The sequence below is a fragment of the Chrysochloris asiatica genome, unplaced genomic scaffold, assembly GCF_000296735.1.
Source record: "Chrysochloris asiatica unplaced genomic scaffold, ChrAsi1.0 scaffold00028, whole genome shotgun sequence".
In the NCBI taxonomy this organism is placed as follows: domain Eukaryota; kingdom Metazoa; phylum Chordata; class Mammalia; order Afrosoricida; family Chrysochloridae; genus Chrysochloris; species Chrysochloris asiatica.
The window spans coordinates 4,386,917-4,412,144 of record NW_006408546.1 but is presented as its reverse complement, the minus strand read 5'-3'; the positions used below and the strand labels follow the sequence as shown (position 1 = coordinate 4,412,144).

The 25,228-nt window shown below is 39.8% G+C and overlaps 1 protein-coding gene across 1 annotated transcript in view; it reads right to left on the bottom strand.

Moving 5' to 3' along the window:
* Nucleotides 1–25,228, bottom strand: part of NEK11 (NIMA-related kinase 11) — a 436,844-nt gene that overhangs the window by 316,668 nt on the left and 94,948 nt on the right. Inside the window, exon 3 of the mRNA XM_006846637.1 lies at nt 16,653–16,771. Coding sequence (XP_006846700.1) covers nt 16,653–16,771 — 119 coding nt within the window. The remainder of the gene's footprint in view (nt 1–16,652; nt 16,772–25,228) is intronic.

The window sequence follows — 25,228 nt, the reverse complement described above, 5'->3', positions numbered from 1 at the left end:
GGAACCGACTTGACGGCACTTAACAACAACAATAACAACAATTGTGTTCATGAGGAATCTGTACCTGGACCAAGAAGCAGTTGTTTGAACAGAACATGGAAACACTGAATGGTTTAAAATTAAGAAAGGTGTGCGACAGGGTTGTATTCTTTCACCATACTTATTCAACATGTATGCTGAGCAAATCATCTGAGAAACTGGGTTCTATGAAGAAACACGTGGCATCAGGATTGGAGGAGGACTCATTAACAACCTGCGGTATGCAGATGATACAACCTTACTTGCTGAAAGTAAAAAGGACTTAAAACATTTACTGATGAAGATCAAAGAGCACAGCCTTCAGTATGGATTACATCTCAATGTCAAGAAAACAAAAATCCTCATCACTGGACCAATAAACAGCATTCTTATCAACAAAGAAAAGACTGAAGTTGTCAAGAACTTCATTCTTCTTGGATCAACTATCAACACTCACAGAAACAGCAGTCAAGAAACCAAACAACATATTGCATTAGGCAAATCTGCTGCACAAGACTTTAAAGTTTTGAAGAGCCAATATGTCAGCTTGAAGACAAAGGTGTACCTGACCCAAGCCATGGTATTTTCAATAATCTCATATGCATGTGAAAGCTGGACAGTAAATAAGGAAGACCATAGAACAATTGATGTATTTGAGTTATGGTGTTGGAGGAGAATGTTGAAAGTGCCATGGGCTGCCAAAAGAACCAACAGATCCGTGTTGGAAGAAGTGCAACCAGAGTGCTCCTTGGAGGGCAGGATGGTCAAACTTTGTCTCTCATACTTTGGACATGTTGTCAGGAGGGACCAGTTGCTGGAGAAGGATATCATGTTTGGTAAGGTGGAGGGTCAGAGAAAAGAGGAAGACCCCCCAGTAAGATGGAATGGCCGAGTGGCAGCATCAACGGGTTCAAGCATGGCAACAATAGTGAGGTTGGCCCAGGATTGGGCAGTGTTTGGTTCTCCTGTGCATAAGGTTGCTATGAGTTGGCACCGACTCAATGGCACCTAACAACAACACCACCTCTCTCTGAGGAATTTTCCCTGAAATCTACTTAGAAAAGTCTAAATGATGTGCAAATACCCTGCATTCTACTCCCATGAAGATTTCCAGCCTCAGAAATAATACAGAGGGTCACTATGAGTCGGAACCAAGTCACAGCACCTAACAACAACAATCTATAAGTGTCTCTCCCTTTCTCCTTATGGAACAGTAGCCAGTCTATCCACATACTACTGTACTTTACACATCCTACCCTCACTCTGCCACCTGTGCCTACACCTCCCAAGGAAGGTGTCAGCATTCTAATCCTTCCTCCAGGCTTTGTTTCCTAGAGGCCAAAGCTCACTTTCTTTATCATCTTCTTCTAATTCCTAACCATCATCCCCACTACCATCAAGAATTTAGACAAGCTCTCCCTCTTCTTTAAACTTCTAGAAGCTCGTCTTTTAAGTACATATTCTATAATTGATAATCACTCTTACAAATTATAAGCTCTACAAGGCCCATATGTCACTTAATCCTATTAGTCCCTGAAGCACCTAGTTGTTGTTGTTAAGTGCCGTTGAGTCGATTCCGACCCATAGCAACCCTGTATATGGTTTCCAAGGAGCAGCTAGTGAGCTTGAACCATCAACCTTGTAGTTCAAAAGACTTTGCAGTCTGACGCATTAGCCCACAGCGCCACACCAAGACTCCACCTTACATCTGTATTAATATTGGTTGATTTAACTTGATGGAACCCTTATACTTCCATGTGACTGGACTTTCAAACTGTTTTTATAGATATCTTTCTAAAATGGACAACATAGTTCCCTGATTGTGTAATCAGACAAAATGATTCATAATTAGATTCATAATTAGGCATCAACTTCAGTGGATATCTGATCACTGGGCCTAACCAGGTAACCCTGGCCTGGGAGCAGGAGTCCTGAGACGTAGGCTCTTAACTTTAAAAATTCAGTGGCTTGACACTGATTTCACAATACAATCTTATATATGTCCTTATCAGGAGTTGTGCAATCTGAACCTACCAACGCCTGCTGCAGCCTCAACAAAAATTCAAGCCAGTTTGTATCATCTTTTCCTTTTATGCAGAATTCTTTGTTCAAAGTAGATGATCCACAAACGTATGTTGATGGAGTCCTGGTGTGGCGCTGTAGGATATAGCACTGAATTGTAGAATAATGCAAGGTCAGTTTGAACCATAGGTAGGTGGTTCAGCTCACCAGCCGCTCCTTGAAAACCCTATACAAGGTTGCTATGCATCAGAACTGACTGGACGACACTTAATGACGACAACATCCTGGGCACAGGAGTCCTGGTGTCACAGCAGGTAAGCCACTGGGCTGCTAACCAAAAGCTCAGCAGTTTGCAGCCACCAGTCACTCTATGGGAGACAGATGTGGCAATCTGCTTCTATAAAGATGTAGGGACTTGGAAACCCCATGGGGCAGTCCTACTCTGTCCTATAGGTCACTAGGAATTGAACTGACTGAATGGCCTTGCTCTTTTCAGACCCTGGGCACAAAGATGAAAGCTATCCAACAGGAAAGAGCTTATTCATTGATTAAAAAAATAAAACAAAAAGCAATTGTCAGCTGCACTGTATACATAAATGTGAGACAGAGAGAAATTCATAAGACAGAGTCTTGTCTCCCACAGTGCTTACAATCAGGTTGGAGAAATAAAATGTGTACACAAATAACTAGAATAGGTGGCAGAAGAGGGGCCAATTCATTGTGGCTTTACTAAATAAATATTTCCCATCATAGTTACCAATACAGACATTCACTGGGTCATAAGGAAATTTCTCATCTAACATATGATTACTCTAGTAATCATACCCACAAAATTGCACTATTGTGCAAGCTAAAAAATAGTACCAACCAAAAACATAAATTGTTTTTACCATTACAATTAATGATAATAGATGTACAATAATTTTCTAAGCATATCCATGTTTATAATACAGCACATAAAGGACAAAGGTATGTAAACGTCTTAGACAGAACCAAACATCAGGAGGGAATGAATCACTGGGCTGGGAGGCTTAGGATCATAGTCAAAGAAGACAGCAAGGTAAGCTGGCATGACATAGTCACAAAGACAATGTTCGATGTTCTACTTATGTGAGTTGCAACTTAAAAGCTTATGAGCAGCCATCTAAGGTGCTACTATTGGTCTCTCCCCAGCCAGAGCACAGAAGAGAGAAGAAAACTGAAGACACATGGATACAATTAGCCAACAGACTAATGGATGACACAAACCCCAGTCTCCATCACCCTGAGACCAAAAGAGCTAGATGGGGCCTGGTTACTACTGCTGATCACTCTGAAAGGGGTCACACTAGAGGGGCCTGGATAGAGTGGGAGAGAAAAGTGCAACAAGACTCAAAATCATAAAAAACAAACAAACATAAAAATAAACAGGTTTACTGGTTGAATAGAAACTGGTGAAACCCCGGACACTATGGCCCATAATCACCCCTCAGGTCTAGAAATGAACTCACGCCCGCGGCTCAAGTTTCATCCAAACAATACAGACGTGTACATGGTGAACAACACTAGTAAGATACACGCTTCTCAGAATAGTCAACCATTGGAGATCAAAATGCTAGCATTTGCCCAAGGACAAAGTTCAATAGGCAGGAATGTATAGGAAAGGAATTGATTTAGGAAAGGAGGAGGATTGGAAACAGGAAAGACAGGGAGGGATAGGTGATATTACATTGTAGGGAGTGCAATTGATGACATGAAACAAAATGTGTATGAATTGTTGAGTGGAAAACTGATTTGCTCTCTCAATTCAGACACACACCCCAAGTATAATAATGATACCTTTGTACAATATGCAGACATCAACTTCAACCATCCAGCAGAGCTCCATATCCTGAAACAATATAGTTTATGTTGCAGAATAGGATCAGGGAAAAAAACACTCACTAAGGCCATATAATTTACTTCATAGAAGAAAAACAGGCACACACTCAAACAGGGCCCATGGAATCAGAATTTTGTATATAAAGTAAGGAATTAGAGATGACTGTGGGTGTTTCCTCTCATTCGAATGATCTTTACCATCTTTTTGGCTTCAGACAATTAGAGAAGAATAAGCCTGATGTAGTACTGTAGGATAAGCAATGGACTACAAGGTCAGAGGTTCAAACTCACTAACTACTCCTTGTTGTTACGTGCCATGGAGTCAGTGCCGACTCACAGTGACCCTGTACAGGATTTCCAAGGCTATAAATCTTTATGGGGGGTAGAAAGCCTCATCTTTCTCCCATGGCACATCTGGTAGTTTTGAACTGCTGACCGTGAGGTTCACAGCCCGATTCATAACCACTACACTATCAGAGCTCCTTGGAAACCCTATAAAGGATGGCTATGAGTCGGAACTGACTCAACAGCATTTAACAACAACAAGAAGAAGCATGGCTCCAAGAGTGAAGAAATACGGGAAGAACAAAACTGGGCCATTACATTTTGGGGCAAATTACACCATAGTTTTAAATTCTATGCTACAATTCCACAGACGAAAAAAACTAAGGTTAGAAAAACCTAAATAACTTACTCAAAGTCATAAAAAGCCCATGAGAACACACCCAGTTTATACAGTCTGTTTGACTATATAAACCACTGCTTCCAACTAGGTCTGGCTGCCTATAGAAACTGTAACTAGTCCCTATTCTCTTCTGCCTGCATATATTTTACAATACTTAGAGCTGGTATTAGAAAAGGGTAGGCATCATAGTTGATAAAGTAGAAAAGGTCAGTGAAAAAGAGGAAGACCCTCAACAAGATGACACAGTGGCAGCAACAAATATAACAACTGTGAGGATGGCACAAGCCTGGGTAGTGTTTTGTTCTGTTCTGCAGATGGCCACTAGGAGTCAGAACCAACTTGACTGTACCTAACAAGAACAGAACTGGTAAACACATTGAGTACACTGGTTTAAGAGGGGAGCAACTATACTTAACAACAGAGGGGTGAATGCGATTTGGCCTCTTCAAAACCCTCTTTTGGACTCAAAACATACAAAAGATCAGGAAGATTGTACAGGACGACACAATGCATTGTTTTGTTATAAGCACGGTTGCCATGAATCAGGGCCAACTTCACAGCAACAAGCCTACTCTTGCAACACCCATCTGTCAGCCTGTTATATTGTGATGCCAGAAGATGTGCCTTCAGTCGTTTCAAATACCAGCAGTTTCACCATGGTGGACAGATTTCAGCATAGCTTACTCACACAGAGTAAGACAGACTAGGAAGAAAAATCTGGTGGTCTACTTCTAAAAGTCGACCAATGAAAATCTTATGGATCACAATAAGACACTGGTCAACTCAGTTGCTTTGGACTGGTCATCAAGAGGGATCCACCACTAAGGAAGGACATGATGTTTGGTGAAATAGAGGGCTAGCAAAGGCAAGATGGAGTGGTAACAACAATCACAAAATTGTACTCAAATATGCCAGTGATGAAGAGAATAAGGCAGAGCTGGGGGCAACATCTCATTTTGTTGTACAGAGGGTGTCATGAATCTAAGTCAACTTAGAAGCTAAGTAGCTACTGATGCTATCTAGCTATTGATCTAACCACCCTGTTGGGGTTCTCTTAATATAGTCAAGAATAGTGGACTATCTAGTCAGTGACTACTCTCCTCTTCTCCTTTGTCACCAGAACTCCACAAACCTCCGATCTGGGTAGGTTCAGCCCTCCTTAGTCCTAATATATAAGGGCAGTGAGCAGTCAACATGGAGGATGTAGGGAGTGAACAGCGGTCATTCTTGTCCCCTGTGAGATAATGTGTTTAGGTATGACATGTATCAAAGTTCTGGCCAGTGTTAAAATGTAATTTCCCAAACAGGAAAATCATAACTCTCATGCAAATATAAAGAAACCGTATATCCTAAGATTTCATTCAACTCCTTAACTAATGAGGTAACCAATAAGATGTTCAAACTAAGTAAAAATACACTTGAGAAGCTACAGTACTTATAGGAGGATATGATTTCTGGGTTAGAAACCAACTGGTTAATGCCTACCAGGGCCATTAACCACAGTCACTGGAATTTCTGTTCCACTGGAAAGAAAATATTTACTTCTCTACTGGATGAAAACATTTAAGTTAATCTTTTAATTTACAGAGTTATAAAATAGCTCAGACAAGGAAGCATTAATAGCACTGAAAGAACACACAGTAATCTTTGGCCATTTCCAAGTTCTGAACATTTTTTCTAATACCTGTGAGACATAAGGGAAGTCTGCTGGACTTCTAGGAATTGTCTATCCACACTAATAAAATGAAAAATTCAATGGGGTGACATGCGTCTCTTTTTCCCTTTACAGCCTTCTGTAGGAAGTGGTGATATATGGTAGAGTTACAGCCAGAGTTAATCAACTCTGAAACCAGTCTCCTCGGAGACTTCTTGTTAGATGAGTGTTATGGGTTGACTTGTATTGCCCCAGAAGATATGTTAAACTCCCAACCCCAACCACTGTGAACACGACCTTACTTGGAAGTAGGGTCTTTTGAAGCTATAACTAAGTTAGAGTAATTAGGGTGGACCTAATCTCCTTGTAAACCCTATACAGGGTCGCTATGGGTCAGAATCGACTCGATGGCACTTAAAAACAACAACAACAAATCTAACTGATGTCTTTACAAGAAAAAAGAGGATACACAGCCAGAAACACAATGTCATGATGGAGGCAAAGGCAGGAGTTCTGTATCTACAAGCCAAGGAATGCAAAGGCTTGTATAGACAACACTAGAAGAATGGAGCATATTCTCCCCTAAAGTCATTCAAGAGAACATGGCCTTACTAACATTTTTTGTTTTACACTTCGAGGCTCCAGAACTGTGTAAGAATAAACTTCTGTGGTTTTAAGCCACCAACCTTGTGGTCATTTTTTACAACAGCCTAGGAAACTAAAGAGGTGAGATAATGAATTTTCTTTATTGCTCAAGTTGCTACTGTTCCTTACAGTTAAAATCATTTTATATTGATCACTCGGTCCCTGCAGCAGTTGATGCTATATACAAGGAAGAGCTGATGAATCTTAATTAGCTCCAAGTACTCTGAAAGCAGGGCTTCAAACTGATTTGAAACAGTTCAGTCACGGCCAACACAGAGAAATCAGAATTTGTAAAATCTGGGTGTTGTTGTTAAGTGCCATGGAGTCTGTTGCAACCCTGTATAAGGTTTCCAAGGAGTGGATGGGGAGCTTGAACTGCCAACCTTGCAGTTCAAACTGACTTTGCAATTCAAGTCATTAACCTACAGCGCCACACCAGGACTCTAAATCTGGGTGTAGCAGTACAATTACTAGAACGGGAAAACTTGTGGGTCAAAATCCTGGAGTGGGAGACTCGATAGAGCATAGAGCATAGCGAGCTCTTTCAGGAGGCTGGATTTTTACTAAGACTGTGTTGAACAAAATACATTTAAAGCAAAGCCACTGGTGGCCATCTCTGAGTCAAGTACCACTGTTTCCAACTGCTGGTCCAGAGATTCAGTTGCTATGCAACATAATGCTACCCTTGTTTCCTAAGAGGCACTATTACGTTTTTAGCAGGGTGTTCCACAATTCATTTGTCAGTTTGTACTGTGGTGGCTTGTGTGTTGCTGTGATGCAATAGCTGTGATGCTAATGGTATTTAGCTGTGATGCTAGCAGGGTCACCCTATCAGTGGAACTTCCAGACTAAGATGGACTAGGAAAGAGGCGAGGCAGACTACCTCTGAATGTTTAGCCACTGAAAACCTTATGAACAGCAGTAGAACATTGTCAAATATAGTGCCGAAAGGTGTAAATGATATGAACAGCAGAAATTTATTGAATATGCAGAGGCTTTTGACTGTGTGGATGATGACAAACTATAGACAACTTTGCAGAGAATGAGTATTCCAGAACACTTCATTGTGCTCATGAGAACCTATACACAGACCAAGAGGCAGTTAAAGACAACAAGGAAATAAACTGATTTTTTTTTTTTTAATCAGGAAAAGGTGCACCAACGTTGTATTCTTTAGCCATACTTATTTAATCTATATGCTGAGCAAATAATCCAACAAACTGGATTATATGAGGAAGAATATCACATCAGGACTGGAGGATGACTCATTAACAACTTGAGATATGCCAATGACACAATCATGCTGGAAGTGAAGAGGACTTGAAATACTTAGTGATGAAGATCAAAGACTACTGTCTTCACCTCAGTGCAAAGAAAACAAAATTCTCACAAATAGATCAATAAATAACATCATAATGAACAGAGAAAATACTTCATTTTGCTTGCATCCACAATCAGGACTCATGGAAGCAGCAGTCAATATATCAAATGACATATCATATTAAGTCTTTCTGCTGCAAAAGACCTATTTTAAAATGTTAAAGAGCAAAGATATCAGTTTGAGGATTAAGGTGTGCCTGACTAAAGATATGGTATTTTCAGTGGCCTCATAAGCATGTAAAAGTTGGACAATGAGGAAGACCGCAGGAGAATCGATGCATTTGAATTATGGTGCTGCAGAAGAATACATGGGCTGCCAGAAGAACAAATCTGTGCTGAAAGAAACACAGCCAGAATGTTCCTTAGAAACCAGGATGTGAAGACTTTGCTTCTCATACTTGGGACAGGTTATAAGGAGGGACCAGTCCCTGGAGAAGGACATTATACTTGGTAAAGTGGGGGTCAGCAAAAAAAAAGGAAGACCCCAACAGAATGGACTGACACAGAGGCAGCAGAACTGGGGCTCAAAATGTAACAAGTGTGAGACTGGCGCAGGACTGGGCAGTGTTTTGTTCTGCTGTTGCATAGGGGTCAATGAGTCAGAACAAACACAAAGGCACCTAATAACAGTAACAGCAGGGTCTCAACCCATAATTTTTTCCAGTTTGGTTGTTGGTCCAGTACATCCACATTTTACAAATTTGGGTCCATGCAGTTTCATTTCGCTAGCCATGACTGAACTATAAAAGAACCAGTTGGAAGCTCTGCCTAGAAGTCAGAGAATCTGAGAGTTTAGGATTTCAAATAGAATATTGAGGATACTACTAGGAAACCTTAAGGTCAGCGGTTCGAAACTACCAGCCACTCCGCGGGAGAAAGATGAGGCTTTCTACTCCCGTAAGGATTTACACCCTCGGAAACCCTGTACAGGGTCGCTATGGGTCGGAACCGACTCGACGGCACTTAACAACAACAACAACTAGGAAACCAAAGACTTTTATTCTCTGGTTGAATATGCTTGGAATATGGAAAACGTATTCAAGAGAAATTCATTTGGTAACACCTAGACAAGTAGAAGATGAGTTAGACATAATACAAGTAATATATTAACAAGCCTCACAATTATGAGCACAGATCGGTTTTTTTTTTTTTGCAATAATGCATCCGTGTAAGTAAATATTATGCATGCACGCATGCACATATAATGTGCATAGCACACACAAAAAGCTAATATACAAGGAAATGGTGCAAAGCAATTATGTAGCAAATGTGTTATTGAAATATGGTAAATATATAAATTAGTAAAATTAACATTAAGTGTTTTACAAATAAAACATATGACATGATAGAAAACAATTATGACAAATCACTGGCTGACATCAATGGTAATAGGACAATAAATTCTATGTAACAGACCGGCTATCAAGCTATTTGATCATTTTTTTTGTAGTATAATTTATTGATTTTGTAGTTACAGTAAGCAAAAATAATTTCAGGACATCCTCAAGAGTGAGATCCAGGAGAAACCAAGAGTCTCCAGTAACACAACAGACCCCAGAGCTCTCTCTGCCTTTTCGACTTCAAACCTGGAGTAGGAGACCTCGTTACCCCATTGCCATGTTGTGTCTACCAAACATGTGTGCCAGGTTGTGTCTACCAAAACATGTATCAGCTTGGCTGGGCTGTGATTCTCAGTGGTTTGTTCGGCAGTTATGTCATGATGGGATCATGGCGCGTGTTATCATCTGATGTGATCAGTCAACCAGTTGTAAGGGGATTAGGGCAGGATGGAACATCCTTACTCAAGTCACAGCCCTGATCTGGTGCAAGGGGAATTCCCCTAGGGTCTCACCTGAATTATGTTTTCTCTGAAGAGATACAAGGAGAGAGACGGGAGTAGAGAGACGGATCTCCTACCACCAAGAAAGAAGAGCTAGGAATGGAGTGTATGCTTTGGACCTGGAGTCCCTACACTGAGAAGAAACTCGTAGACTCAGGGGAAGATTCCTGACAAGGAATTTCCACCAGAGCTCACAGACAGAAAAAGGCTTCCCCTGTAGCTGTCTGTGAGCTCAGACTTTGATGTGGTGCTGTGGATTAATGCACCAGACTGCAAAGCTGCTTAAACTGCAAGGTTGACGGTTCAAGCTCACCAGCGTCTCCTTGGAAACCCTATACAGGGTTGCTATGGGTTGGAACTGACTCGACGGCACTTCACAACAACAACAAACTGAGAGAATACATTTGTGTTTGTTGAAGCCATCAACTTGTAGCATTTGTGTTATGGTAGTGGTGCTGGTCACGTACTGTGGAGTCGGATTCAACTCACAGTGATCCCATATAGGGTTTCCAAGACTGTAAATCTTTAGGAGAGCAGAAAACCTCATCTTTCTCCTGCGGACAGCTGGTAGTGTTGAACTCCTGACCTTGAGGTTAGCAATCCAAGTTGTAACTACTATGCTTCCAGAGCTCCTTGCCACTAACACACCAGCCATATTTATAACCAGGATTCTCAAGTAAATTCCATCCCTAAGACTGTCCCCACATTAGATCTCTTCATGCCACACATCGGGATGTTTTGGCCACTCTGCCACAGTATTTCATCAAGGTGGCTCCGACCCACAGTGACCCTGAACAGGGTTTCCAAGGCTGTAAATTTTTATGGGAGCAGAAAGCCTCATCTTTCTCCCATAGAGCAGCTGGTAGTTTCGAACTGTTGACCTTGCGGTTTGCAGCCTGATTCGTAACCACTACACTACCAGAGCATAAGTGACTAGAAACCCATTTTAAGGTCTGCGTGTTAGGGATTGAATTGTGTTCACCCCCAAAATTAAGCATTGCAAATTCTAACACCTATACCTGTGGCTATAATACCATTTCGGAAAGGGTTTTTTTTGTTTTGTTAATGAGGCAGTATTTATATAGGAGGTATCTTAAATCAATCTCTTATATAAAAAGAGTAGATTGAATGCAAGCAGAGATAGGGGAAGATAAATAATAGGCCACATGAGATCTCCAAAGAACCAAGTAGCAGAAGATGGAAAGAGCAAGGACCTTCCCCCCAAGAACCAATAAAGAGTAAAAGCTTCCTCTTCTGTGTGGCACTTAATGTCCTTGACTTCAAGGTCGGCTAGAACTGCAAGGTTGGTGGTATAAGCTCACTGGCTGCTCCTTGGAAACCCTATACAGGGTTGCTATGAGTTAGAGCCGACTCGATGGCACTTAACCACAGTAACGTGGATATCGCGTCTAACTTGCCCTGGCTTCACAAGGTGGAAACGGAATCAAACTCAAAATTAACCCAACACTGATTCCTATGAAGCAGATTTCAGACATGCTTCCACCCTACAGCCTTCTTTACCCTATTCTAACATCAATCATCCCTCCCACGGCACTTTCTGCTTCACAACTGGGTTCTATAATCCATTGCAATGGCCACACAGAACTCATAACAACACTTATGATAATGGGGTTTACTAGGGAAATGAACAGGGTACAATTGAGGATCAAAACCAACTTAGGATGCAGCAGTTCTCCAGTCAGGAATGCCTCTTGTCTGCCATACTGCAGGCATGCCTCACTCTTGTTTTCAGCGTCTCAGTCAGGCATCCCCTTGGCCTCTTCCCTATTCTGGCAAGTGTTGCAAAACTCTTTTAGCTAGTCTGTGAATATCGAAAGGGCACATTCTGCAAGTCAGTCTCTGGGCCTGTAGGTACTCAGCTTTACTCAGTGCATGGGCCTAGAGTCTGAAGCAACTCTGTCTCTCCAGGTCACCACCTCTGCTGTCACCTCTGCTGTCGCAGTTTTTCTAGGTAGAAGTTCATGTTCCACTCATGCTCTTCCTTCTTGATGGTCCTGGGATTGCTCATCCCTGCTTCTGAGATGGCTCCCTTTGAACCTAACTGGAGGTAAAACTAGCCAATCCCAGCTTTAGATTCCTGTATAGCTTATTTGCATGATCCCATCCAATCAACTGGTGGGAATTAAGAAGAGTTTGGATAGAAAAGTCATATCAAGCAAATTCAAGGCACCACAACCTAGGTCCAGCATCCTGAATTCAGATTTCAAACCTCCTAATTTAACAAACAAAATTTCTGTTTGTTAAAGGCATCCACTTGTGATACCTCTCTTACAGCAGCAGCACTAGGTAAGTAAGACAATGTCCTAGGTCCATTCTCTTCTCCACCATGAAATCAGAAAGAGCACCAGACAGTGGGCTCTCTATGGAGCGTCTGCTCTGTCCTGAATCATAAGAAGAAATCTAGGCTAATTGAAATCCCCTTCTTTAACAGGAATGCATTTCAGTGCCACATTCTTAAGATAGCTTTTAGTGAACTCTGACTATTCTCGGCTCTTGACATCATGATTTATAAGTGTTTTGTGCCATATGCTGTAGATACAGAATATTACATGCATACAAATATACCAAATTAAGGTCAGGAAAGCTCGACAGGAGCGAGCAAAAATCTTCCATTTTTTCTGAACCCTCTTGCTTTGTAGTTTTCCCAAGGTTGTCTCTATTTCCTCTGCTGTTTGGACCCAGATCTCAAACCTGGTCAAATGTCCCTTCTTTCAGTATGCAGCCTTCGGTGATTCTCCAAATTGAACACATCAGATCTCCTATAGCAACTAATCATATTTTTCTTGGCAACCTTACCACCTGTTTGAAAGAAGATTCTGTCACTTGTTTTACATACAGTTGTTGTTGTTGTTAAGTGCCATCGAGTTGGTTCCGACCCATAGCGACAAGGGGCAGCTGGTGAGCTTGAACCACCAAACTTGCAGTTCAAATAGCTTTGCATTCTGGCACATTAACCCACAGCGTCACACCAGGACTCCTTACAGACAGTGAAAGTACGTAAACCTTAAGCTTGATGAATTTTCCATGTTTGTCGTCCTTGTAAACCTCTACCCAAAACAAGATCTAGAACACTTTCGGCATCCCGGAAGGTTTCTTTGAGCTATTTTGGAACTGTTGTAAATGCAGTTATGTAATACGCACTCTTTTGCATCTGGTTTCTTTGTCCAACATTACAGCTCTGATATTCATCCATGTCATGTATATCAGTGGTTGCTCTGGTTGGTTACCGTTGATTTGATTCTGACTCCTGGTAATTCATTTGTAACACACCAGGTCTTCGGGTTTCTTGGCTAATGGAAACAGATTTGCCGGGTCTATCTTCCATGGTGGAGTCCTGGTGTGGTGCTGTAGGATGAGAACGGGTCTGCTAACCACAAAGTTGGCAGTTCAAAACTATGAGGCACTCCTTACACATATAGGGTGGATATGAGTTGGAACCTATTCCATGGCACTTAACAACAACAACTTTCACGGTACTATTGGTAGAGGGTTCAACCTGCCAACCACTAGGTTAGCAGTCAAGTGCAAACTGTTTGTGCCACCTGCGGACCTGTTATATTATAATTTTTATTGGAGAGTAGTTATCTCTTCTGCGACGATACCACAATTTTACTTAACCATTCCACTGTAGAAGGAAAAAGTTCAGTTTTTTTGCCATTACAAATAATGCTGATATCAATATTTTTTTGTGGATATAAGTACTTGTTTACACTTTCAGGAGTAGAATTACTGGGTTCTGCTCCTACAAGGATTTACAGCATCGGAAACCTCATAAAGAGTCACTATGAGTTGGAACCCACTCAAAAGCACAAAACAACAAGGGCTATGTATGTTTAGCTTAGGAGGCACTTCCAAACATTTTTCTAAAGTGATTATACCAATTTCCATTCTGACCAGCAATGTAAGAGAGTTGTAGTTGTTCCACATCCTTGCCAACACTTTGTATCATCAAGGTATCTTTTTAGCCCTTTTGGTGGTGATGCCCTCATTTCTACACAGAATTACAACCACTACCATTTATAAAGAACTTCACAGTTTTCATACTTCTTTCATGTATTTTCATTAATAATGACTACAGTCAAAACAAAGCCAGGGCAGACTGTGGACCAGATCATCAATTTCATATGCAAGCTCAGGTTGAAGCTGAAGAAAATTTTTAAAAGCCCACAAGAACCAAAGTAGGACCTTGAACACATCCCACCTGAGTTTAGAGATCATCTTCAAGCACAGATATGAGGATAGAAGACCAGAGGACTTGTGGGATGACATCAAGAACACCATACAGAAAGAAAGTAAAAGGTCATTAAAAAGACAAGAAAGAAGGAAAAGACCAAAATGGAAGAGACTCTGAAACTTGCACTCCAGTAAAGCAAATGGATGATATGAGGAGGTAAAAGAGCTAAACAGAAAGTTTCAAAGAGCAGCTGGACAAGACAAAGTTAAATATTACAACGAAATGCACAAAGATCTGGAGTTACAAAACCAAAAGGGAAGAATATGCTCAGCATTTCTCAAGTTGAGGGAACTGAAATAAAAATGTAAGCCTCAACTTGAAATATTGGAGGATTCTATGGGAAAATGTTGAATGATGCAGAAAGCATCATAAGAAGATGGAACGAGTACAAAGAATCACTGTACCAAAGTGAAATGGTCAATGTTCAACCATTTCAAGAGATGGAACATGATCAAGAGCCAATAATACTGAAGGGAGAAGTCCAAGGTGCACTGAAGGCATTGGCAAAGAACAAGGCTCCAGGAATTGACTGAATACAAATTGAAATCTTGGCAACAAACTGATGCAGCACTGGATGCTCTCATTCATCTATGCCAAGAAATTTGGAAGACAACTACCTAGCCAACTGACTAGAAGAAATTCATATCTGTGCCCATTCCAAAAAGAAGTGACTCAATGGAATGTGGAAATCTTCTGACAATACCACTAATATCGCATGTAAGTGCAATCTATTATCTGAATCACAAAGGATGGTACATCAGACTCACAAATCACAAATATCTAATATGTAGCCCCATTTAATGACTTTACTATTTAGTAGTATAAAACATTATCGAAGCTTTGACTGCTTTTCTTACTTCCATACATTTCAGAAACAATCCTAAACATTTAAAAACATTTCGTGACAATATTCCCCTTGAAACATTTTAAGCTTATATATATAAAATTACTATTAAGCAGAACCAAATGCATCAAAAATATTTGGATCTTAAATCCAAGATTTCAAATAGTTTTATGTTTTGTACATAGAACACAAGTGTGGGAATCTATCTTAAATGTTGTTTTCCTTGTGTATAATAAGCTAACAATATGCCATGGGGTAGTAAAGAAAACGAAAGAAATACCAATATAACTGTATATAGACTGAAGTCTTAGATTCAGCAGCTTTGGATAGTTTATTAAAAGATTATTTGATATTCCTTTATCACGGTCTCTCAGGATAGTTTGACATCATTCAAGAGATGGTTCGGCATTGTCAATAAACCAGTGGCTATCTGTATCATCAAGCATGTGTTTTAGAAGATAAATAGAAAAGCACAGAAAAATCCGATTACTTCTTATGCTATCAGAAACTACAGACGACGCATCTAAACAGACTGATACCCATGGACAGTCGAACTTTGATTTACCCTGTAAGTTACCACTTTCATGGATACCTCAGTGGTTCCACCTTTATTTGTCTATGAATGTTCATCCTTTCAAAGGCATTTACTGATTTTGAGAAGTCTGCAAAATTTAACATCTGGAACTTCTTTCTTTTCATTGTTGTTAAGTGTCATCAAGTCGGTTCCGACTCATAGCAATCCTGTACAGGGTTTCCAAGGGTTGGCTGGTGGGTTTAAAATACCAACCTTGCGGGTAGCAGTCCAGGGCCTATCCTACAGTACCACACCAGGACTCCTGATAGAAACTTTTGTAATATTTTCTTGAGTCAAGAATTGTAAATTCAAATTATAGGCAACTGAAAGTCATAAAACATACTGTGACCTTCTTTAGAAGATATTTCATGGCAAAACTGACTTTTAGTCTGAACACTTATCTCTCCGAGGCCAAGGAATATCTCCCACATCAATGCCTTAACTCAGCTTGGGATGTGCAACCAGTTAACAGTGCAGGGACACATTCCAAGGTGACCATGCAATTCATTTGTAGCATCCGAGAGTATTTATAGCCCAAGGCTACTGTAAGCTACAATAAATTTTAGTGTACTACAGGTATCTGATTTGTAATTCACATGATACTGTCAGATATAAGGAGATGTATTTAATACAAGTTTCTGGATTATATTCAAAGTCAACTTGAAATTTAGAAAGACAAAACAAAACAAAGCTATGCAAGTAAATCCTCTAGAAATAATCACTCAACAGGTTTCCTCATAAAAAAATCATACTGCTGATGTTTAATTATAGCCCATTTACCCTTTGTACTTGTTTTCTTTCAATTCTCATGAAAAGAAAAATCATTTTTCATGTTCAGATAGAAAACCCTGCTTCGCAGTAGCAAGTGAACATACCTCTCGTGCATGTAGTCAACTCCCAGTAACAGCTGGATAAACCATTCTACTATTTGATTTTCTGGAAACGTTTTTCCAGCTTCTTTATATTCCTGAATTTTAAAGTCCAGATCTCGGCCCTGAAACAAAACAGCAAAATTTCTTAGTTTTGTTTTTGTTTTGTTCTGTTATGATTTTTAAATCAAGTTCTCTTAGCAACAGCCAATATATAGCTGTCGTTGTTTATAAGAAAGTGAGGCATACTACAATTCTAACGGTAACTCAAGGATACAATTATTCTGTAGGAGAAAAGTTTTCAAGATCCCTCCAAACTAAATTATTTTTATGATATTACCTAAATCTGAACACTCAAAAAACTAAGAATAGCTTCAGTTATACTAAGAGTTTGATATAATTAGTTTTTATTGTTATTGTTATTAAGTGCCGTAAAGTCAGTTCCAACTCATGGCAACCTTTTATTATATGGTTTCTGAGGAGCGACTGGTGGGTTTGAACCACTGACCTTTTGGTTAGCAGTGCAGTGCTTATCCTACAATGCCACAAACAGGAGTCCCTAATGTATATAGGGAGTTTGATGTGGCACTGTAGATTAAGCACTGCACAGAGGTGGTGGTTCAAACCCATTCTCTGAATACCCTATACAGGGTTGCTATGGCTAAGAATCAACTCAATGACACTTAACAATAACAACAACAATATATACATACACCGAGTCCAGGTGTGGCACTATAGAATAAGTAATGGGCTGATAACCACAAAGTTGGCAGGTCAAAACCACCAGTCACTCCTTGGAAATGCTACACTTAACAACAACAATATATATACGAAGTCATGATGTGGTGCTTTAGATATGCACTGGACTGCTAACTGCAAGGTCAACAGTTCAAAGCCATGAGGCACTCCTTAGAAACCCTATATAGGGTCGCTGAGCCAAAACTGACTTCACACCACTTAACAAGAACAATAATGATATCTATCTATCCATCCATCCATCCATCCATCCATCCATCCATCCATCCATCCATCTATAATTTAAAAGTAAAGCAAATAAAACTCAAATTGATATTAAAAAGATGACAGTGTCTTGGTGAGACAACATTGCTGTTTGCATTGTACGCCTGGAGCTCTTGAGTTTGTCATACCAAGACTACCACGTGCCTATGATAACTTGAGGCTCATTGCTTTTATGTCATTGCAATAAAAAATGCAGAAGTCGGGACCTGTGTAAGGCAGACATGGGTCAGAGAAGAAAAACTCAAATATCATCCACTAAAACACGTAATAGAAAAGTGGTTACAACTGCAGGCACCTTGTTAAAGGTGAACTTGTCAGACGTGGAGCAACAACACAGTCTAGCTCTCAGGAGTTCACAAAACAACAAACTCCTCACAAGTACAGAAACTTGTAATTTAGGTGCAGTTCCAAACACATTGCTTACTCATTTAAGTCAGTCTCTGCCCTTTATTCACTAACTGGTGATAGTTACAATAATCACATTGTTGTTGTGTGAAGTTGAGTTCAATTCAGAGCAACTCTACAGGATAGGACAGAGTAGAGCTGCCCTGTACAGTTTCCTAATCGTTAAGGAGTGGTTAAGCACTGGGCTGCTAGCTGAAAGGTAGATGTTTTGAACCCACTAGCCTCTGTGCAGGAGAAAGATGTAACAATCTATTTCTGTACACATTTATAGTGCTAGAAACTCTATGGGGGCAGTTCTACTCTGTCCTATAGGGTTGTTATAGGTTGCGATTTGATGGGTTTTTCAAATCTTTGCATGAGCAGATCACCAGGTCTTTTCTCCCATGGAGCATCTGATGGGTTTGAACCATCAGCCTTTTAGATAGTAGCTAAGCACTCTACACTGCACCAACAGGGCTTCTTAAAGTAATCACAATTCGTGCCCAAAACTAATCATGATCACAAATGCCCACATCTAAAATTGCCTGTTGTTGTTGTTGTTGAGTGCCGTAGAGTCGATTCCGACCCATAGCAACCCTGTATAGGGTTTCCAAGGAGCAGCTGGTGAGCATGAACTGCTGCCCTTGCCGTTCAAACGGCGGCTTTGCAGTCTGGAGCATTAACCCACAGCGGCACACCAGGACTCCTAGGCAGTGCTAAAGTAAGGTGTTTTCTGACCACACTAATATTAAAATATAGGTATGCATTGCTTAATTCAGCAACATGACATCTATCTCTGTGGTCCCATAAGCTTTTCTCTTTTTAAAGGGAAGGCAGCGTCCCTTTTATTATTTCCCCTGATGCTTTTAAAGCCCCCAAGCCCCCAGAGTGAGTGAGCAGTGGGGCTCGGGGGCATACCCCAACCCCTGCAGCACCTCCTCCTTCACCTGCCCAGCAGTCATGCAGCAACCTTTACTCCTAACACGGAGCAGCACCTGCTGGGGCTCCTCTGTTCCTCTACAGGTGCTGGCCAAGCCCCAAAGGCTCCACTATAGATGTAGGACCAGGAAGTGACACATTAACACAGTAGAGACCCCAGTGCCCTCACCACCAGCCTTGCTCCCTACACTCACAAACTCAGTCCCATGGCTACCTGTCCATGCCCCCATGTGCTCCACTGTCCCTCCTCACCATGCCCCCTCAACATGCACAGAGTATCCATCTCACCACCAGCGCAGCCCGTGCCTCACCCAGCCACACACCTGACCAGGTCACCAGCCTCCTGTGTCCACACTGTCCAAATCAGATCACTGTACATTTCAACTACCATGGGAAATAAAAACACAAAATGCTAAAAAAAATTTGTCACAAAAGTTGTATACCTGATCCCTTTTATCTTAAAACCCTGAGAAACTAGATATATTCTGAGAAGTAGTTCCCAGAAGAAAAGAATGGGTTAATTGCAACCAACTGTGTTTGGTCTTCGAGAGATGGCAATAACATAGGTCTCATAAAGAGCAGGAGAGGTCACGTCATAAGAGCCTAGGTTCAGGTTCTATGTGTCACCTATGGTGTGGCGCTATGGGGAAATGAAATGGACTGCAAAGTAGTTTGAACTGTAAAGTTGGTGGCTCAAGCTCCCCAGTTGCTCCTCGGAAACCCTATACAGGGTCGTTATGGATCGGAACCAATTCAACCACACGTAACAAAAACAACATGGTAAGTTTAAGAGGCACACATACTACTTGTTACAGAATCATCTTCAGATAGAGAGCCCAAGTATTTATAGCTAATGACACAAAGGAAAATTACTTTTAGTCAAACAGTATGAGGTCAACTGATTAGCTCATTTGTAATGCATTTTTTACTTGCTTTCAGCGCAAAGAGAAAATATTTGCTTAGCATTTTCTCTCCTTGCACACAGGGCCATAACAAGTCAAAAGTGATATATTTATCATTTAAACTTGTAGCCTCTCCAGGCTCCATCTCCTCAAGGATTTTCTGGGTCAGAAGACTAAAGTTTGCTGGAATTCAAAACGACAGTGAACTAAATATTTGACTCCTCATCCAAAGAGCACTGTTTGCTTCTTTTTCATTCCCCAAACCTGACATTATACAGTGGTGTCACTATTAGGGTACGGAGGATGCGGTGGGACATGTAGACTGCACCAAGGCACATTGTCAGAAGGGTTAAGACAAAAGGATACAAAGTTTTGTGCTGTGATTCTTTTATGATTTTCACATAAATTTATGATTTATTTTCCTATAAATAACTCTGCTGTTAGTTAGAACAACAAAGATACTTTTCATAAGCCCAGCTTGTTGTTTTTGTTGTTAAGTGCCGTCAAGTCGATTCCAACTCACAGAGACTCTGTATAGGGTTTCCAAGGAGCGGCTGGTCAGTATAACTAACTCTATGCTAATTTACTTCGTAAACCTTCTTAAGGTGCCCCTGTCGAAGCTGTCATTATAGCCTAATTACAATGACTCTTTCAATCACCCACAGACATTAAAAGTGTGCAAATCACACGCTGTTCTTTTGTTACGGCTGGTGCTTTCATAGTTGCTGATTTTGTCAAATATTCTAGTATTTTAGCTACAGTATTGTAGTAGTCCTGTTATGGTGCTGTAGGATAAAGCACTGGACCACAAGGTCAGTTTGAACAGCAAAGTCAAAGGTTCAAATCCAACAGCCCCTCCTCAGAAACCCTATTCAGGGTTGCTATGGGTTGGAAACAACTTGATGGCAATTAACAACAACAACAATAAAATCGTAGTAATTAGCATTTGTGAACCGGTATCAATAACTTTTTTGAGAATGAAGTAGCAATTAAAGGAAAAGGAGAAAAGAAAAAAAAATAGCTTTTGCTCCGTTACTAATAATGTTGTAACTAATAATGTAATTTGGAATCTTGGTGTGGCGCTGTGGGTTAATGCATGAGACTGCAAAGCTGTTTGAACTGCAATGTCGGTGGTTCAAGCTCACTAGCTACTCCTTGGAAACCCTATACAGGGTCGCTATGGGTGGGGACCAACTCGATGACACTTAACAACAACAACAATAAAATGTAATTCAATGTGGAAAGATCTTAGGAAATAATTTTTGTTAGCATTCATATAATCTAAAAATACTCCATTTAAGCAATTTACAACTATGTGTGTCACATATTCTTCTATAAATAAAATTAAAAGAAACATCATCAAAGATTCTGCATAGACTGGTATAGGAAGAGGTCCAAAGGGGATGGTGTGACGCTATGGATGACAACAAACTTAGTGACATCACTGCCTTTGTATTCTCTCTGTTTAATCCTAGGAGCTCTAGGAGTATAGTGCTTAGAAGTCGAGCTGCTAACCTCAAGGTCAACAGTTTGAAACTCACATCCGTTCAGTGGGAGAAAGATGAGGCTTTCTGCTCCCCTAAAGATCTACAACCTCGGAAACGCTATATAGGGTCGCTATAAATTGGAACTGACTCCACAGCACATACCCAGCACCACCACCTGTTTAATCCAACAGCATGCCAGCATTCTGTTGAATCACAGAAGATGTACTGTTATAATGTTTCTATAAATGGCAAGAACATTTTTTTGATAAAAGATTATGGCATCCTGGGAAATAGATATGAAAGCCTTTGAGATTAAAAGTGAGCTACAAATAGTCATTTTTTTTTTTTCAACCAGTTTTCCTTTCTCATCCAAGAAAAGTTTTTTCTCACACATTAAAAAAAATTAAAACAAAAAACATTATTTCATTATTCCATTTGCAGAAAGGTAATCATCAACTTGCTGCCCTCTCCTTTACCAGTGCCGGATGACCAGAGAAAAGAAAAGAAAAAGAAACACTTGCCTTCCAGCGATACCAGCGAGGCTGTTTGCTAGCGTCTTACATCAGTTTACTGATTCTTACTTTCAGAAGGTCACACGTGAGTAGAACTGTCTCTACAAATAAGGCCTTCACAGGATTTTCTATCCCGATTGTAGTAATACTGAAATTTGGAGAATTGCGTCTGTGCATCAAAACAGCACACCTTTCAGGGATTTAGCCCAGAATTGCAAGCTGCTTTTCATTTCCTATTGCCTTTTTTTAAACCGGGGCAGTTACAGGTTTAAGAGTTTTGTATTATACTTTTAGTGATGTTTTCTGCGAGCCACTCCTCACCTAAGAGAAGCAGGTTCTCTGGGTGACACTTACTGCTAGTCTGATAATCATCTCCTTCCTCTCCTTTCTTAGTGCAACTTGGGTGTCTGTTTCCTTCACTGGTACTAAGTACGTGACAGACTCTAACTAAATAAATATATATTTAAACCATTAAAATAAATAGGGCTTTTAATACGCAAACCAAAATCCAAACCCACTGCCACTGAGTCAATTCAGACTTATAGTGACCATATATAGGGTTTCTGAGAGTATAAATCTTTATAGGAATGGATAGCCTCATTTTTCTCCTGAAGAGTGGCTGCTGAATTTCAACTGCCTACCTGGAAGTTAGCAGTCCAGTGCTTAGCTCCTTTCAGAGCTTTCAATTGTAGGCCTCAAAGTAAAATGTCAAAAGGAGATTCACAAACCTTCCTCACTTTCTGGGTAGAAACCATAAAGGAAGAAATGGACTATTTCTTAGTATTAAGCAAAGGGCATGTTCTATGAATAGGATGATGAAATATTTAAAAGATTAATCAGAGAGCTAGCCTTGCCCTCCTCAGTTAACCTCATTACATTGGTCATGTTGTTTGTTATTTACCCCTCCACCCCCACCCCCAAAAACAAAAACCCTCTTTGTTTTATTTTTACTTTTTTCTTTAATATGCACTCTATGAATTATTTTGTTAGAATTAAATTAAGGTAGACAGATCATTTGCATAACAAAGAAAGAAATATAATTTTGTGAAGCAGCTTGATTTTAACTCAGCAATTTGAAAAGCATTTATTACTTTTGTCTCTAAGCTTTTTTCCAAATTGAAAAAAAAAAATCTGATAAAAAGTCACAACTTGTTTTCTAATGTTCTTATTATGATAGCTGTAAGTTCATTCTGTTTTCTAAGCATTATCCTTGAGAAATATTTAGGTGACTTTCACTGTTATAACCTTAATGAGAAGACTATTGACTTTAATTCAAACCAATATTAATGTTGTTCTAAGTCTACACTGTTGATAGAAAATGCTTTCTAATACCAGCCCTCAAAGGTTACAATGAAAAGTCTTGACGTTAACGTTCCAAGTTTTGAAAATCTGTAGTCCAAACTGAACAATATGATGGATTAATGGTATTTCTTCCCTCCCTCATCCCAGTTGGTCAACATCAGATTGACTTTGAAATGCTGAGACCTTGGAGAAATGAAGAATCACCCAAAGACTATCTGTATCTAAACTCCCACTTTATTGCTGTTAAGTTTTAAATCCTAATAGAATTCAATGAAAAAAAAATTTAATTCATTTTTTAAGTCATCAGTGGAAGCACTTACAACCAGCTTAAGAAACCACAGTAGCACATTCTCAGAAGCCCTGGTATAATAAAACCTCAACGCTAAAAGTACATACAAAGGACACTGTAATCTCAGGATCCAAGGACTGAAAGGATATTGGAAACTTGCTTGTCTTGTCTCTTTATTTTAAAATGGAAATGCTGCCCCTTATTAACACACTGGGAGTCCTGGTGTGGCACTGTAGGATAAGCACTGGACTGCAACCGCAAGGTCAGCAGTTAAAACCCACAGTTGCTCCTTGGACACACTATACAAGGTTGCTATGAGTCAGAACTGACTCAAGGGCCCACAACAACAACAATGAACTCACTGAGTTGACATCTTAAAATGTTCGTCCCTTCTACCCTACAACATCCCCTTTTAACAACCTTCTAACATATCTTTCCAGTGGACCTCAGATTCTAACATGCCTCAGAATCATCCAACTTGCTTTTTAAAAAAATACAGTTTCCAGGCCATCCCAGCAGAGACTTCGATTCAGTAAATTTGGATGGAACCAAGCATTCTGAGTGTTTTCCAAGTATCCTAAGTGACTGTAGAACACACGCTGAGAAATGCCGCTAGACACTGACATACACGGAATCTATATTTAATATCTAGGCCATCAGTGGAAACATTTCTCCCAATAGTCTGCACAATGTAAAAGGTAAAAGATGTACTTGGGAAAAGCAAGTTTGAATAACGACATACTTCATAAAGCTTGCAACATTACTTAAGAGAATGCTGATAAAAGAAGGCAGAGTGGTACAAGGGCATTTTCTGTCATTATATTGTTGAACCTGAAGACATTTCCTTAGAATTTTGGAAGCTCACTGTAGTAGACCACATAAAAGGGGTTGGATGCCAAACCACATTATGCTCTTAACAGAAAAATCAGAAAAACCAATTTCTAGATAGTAACGAATAGTGCACAGTATCATGATGTTTAGGTCTGATAATATAAATGAACATCCCTGGGTTCAATTGCTAATTTTTATAAATTCTGTTAGAGTAAGTCTTCTTCTTGCTGGGGAAAACATATGAATAAGAATAAAATGGAAGAATTTATTTTTAGTTGAGAAAAAAAATGTGGCATGAAATAATGCTTTCATCTACAAAGTAATTGATTATTTTTAAAATAAATTATTTGAAGTGAATTATTCTATTTTTGAACACTTATAATTTATATAAATTCTTACGCCAGCTAAAGTCATACCCTTAATGCCATAAATCACACTGGGTTGACAAATTGCATTATATTAGTGTATTAGAGAATGGCTTTTAAATGATACTGGATTTGCTTTTCAATTTTCACATAAACAATTTAAAATTAAGATCGGTGACCTTATTTCTTTATCCAGTTTTTCATAAAAGTGAAAATATTTCAGTTTTCACAAAGAAAATAAATGGAACAAACCAAGTTTTGATATTTATGAAGTTTATCAGTTTAGGTATATGAAAATAGGTGACACTACTATTAACAACCAAACCAAAACCTAAACCCACTGCCATCAAATCCATTTCAACTCATAGTCAACCTGTAGGAGAGTGCAAAGCTGACCCAAGGGTTTTGAAGGCTATAAGCTTTACTGAGGTAGACTGCCACATCTTTCTCATAAAAAGCTGCTGGTGAGTAAATATTGACCTCTTAGAACAAACAAGATGGCGGATCGGGTGGACATATAGCAGAGAGCTCCACCAACAACAACACAGAAT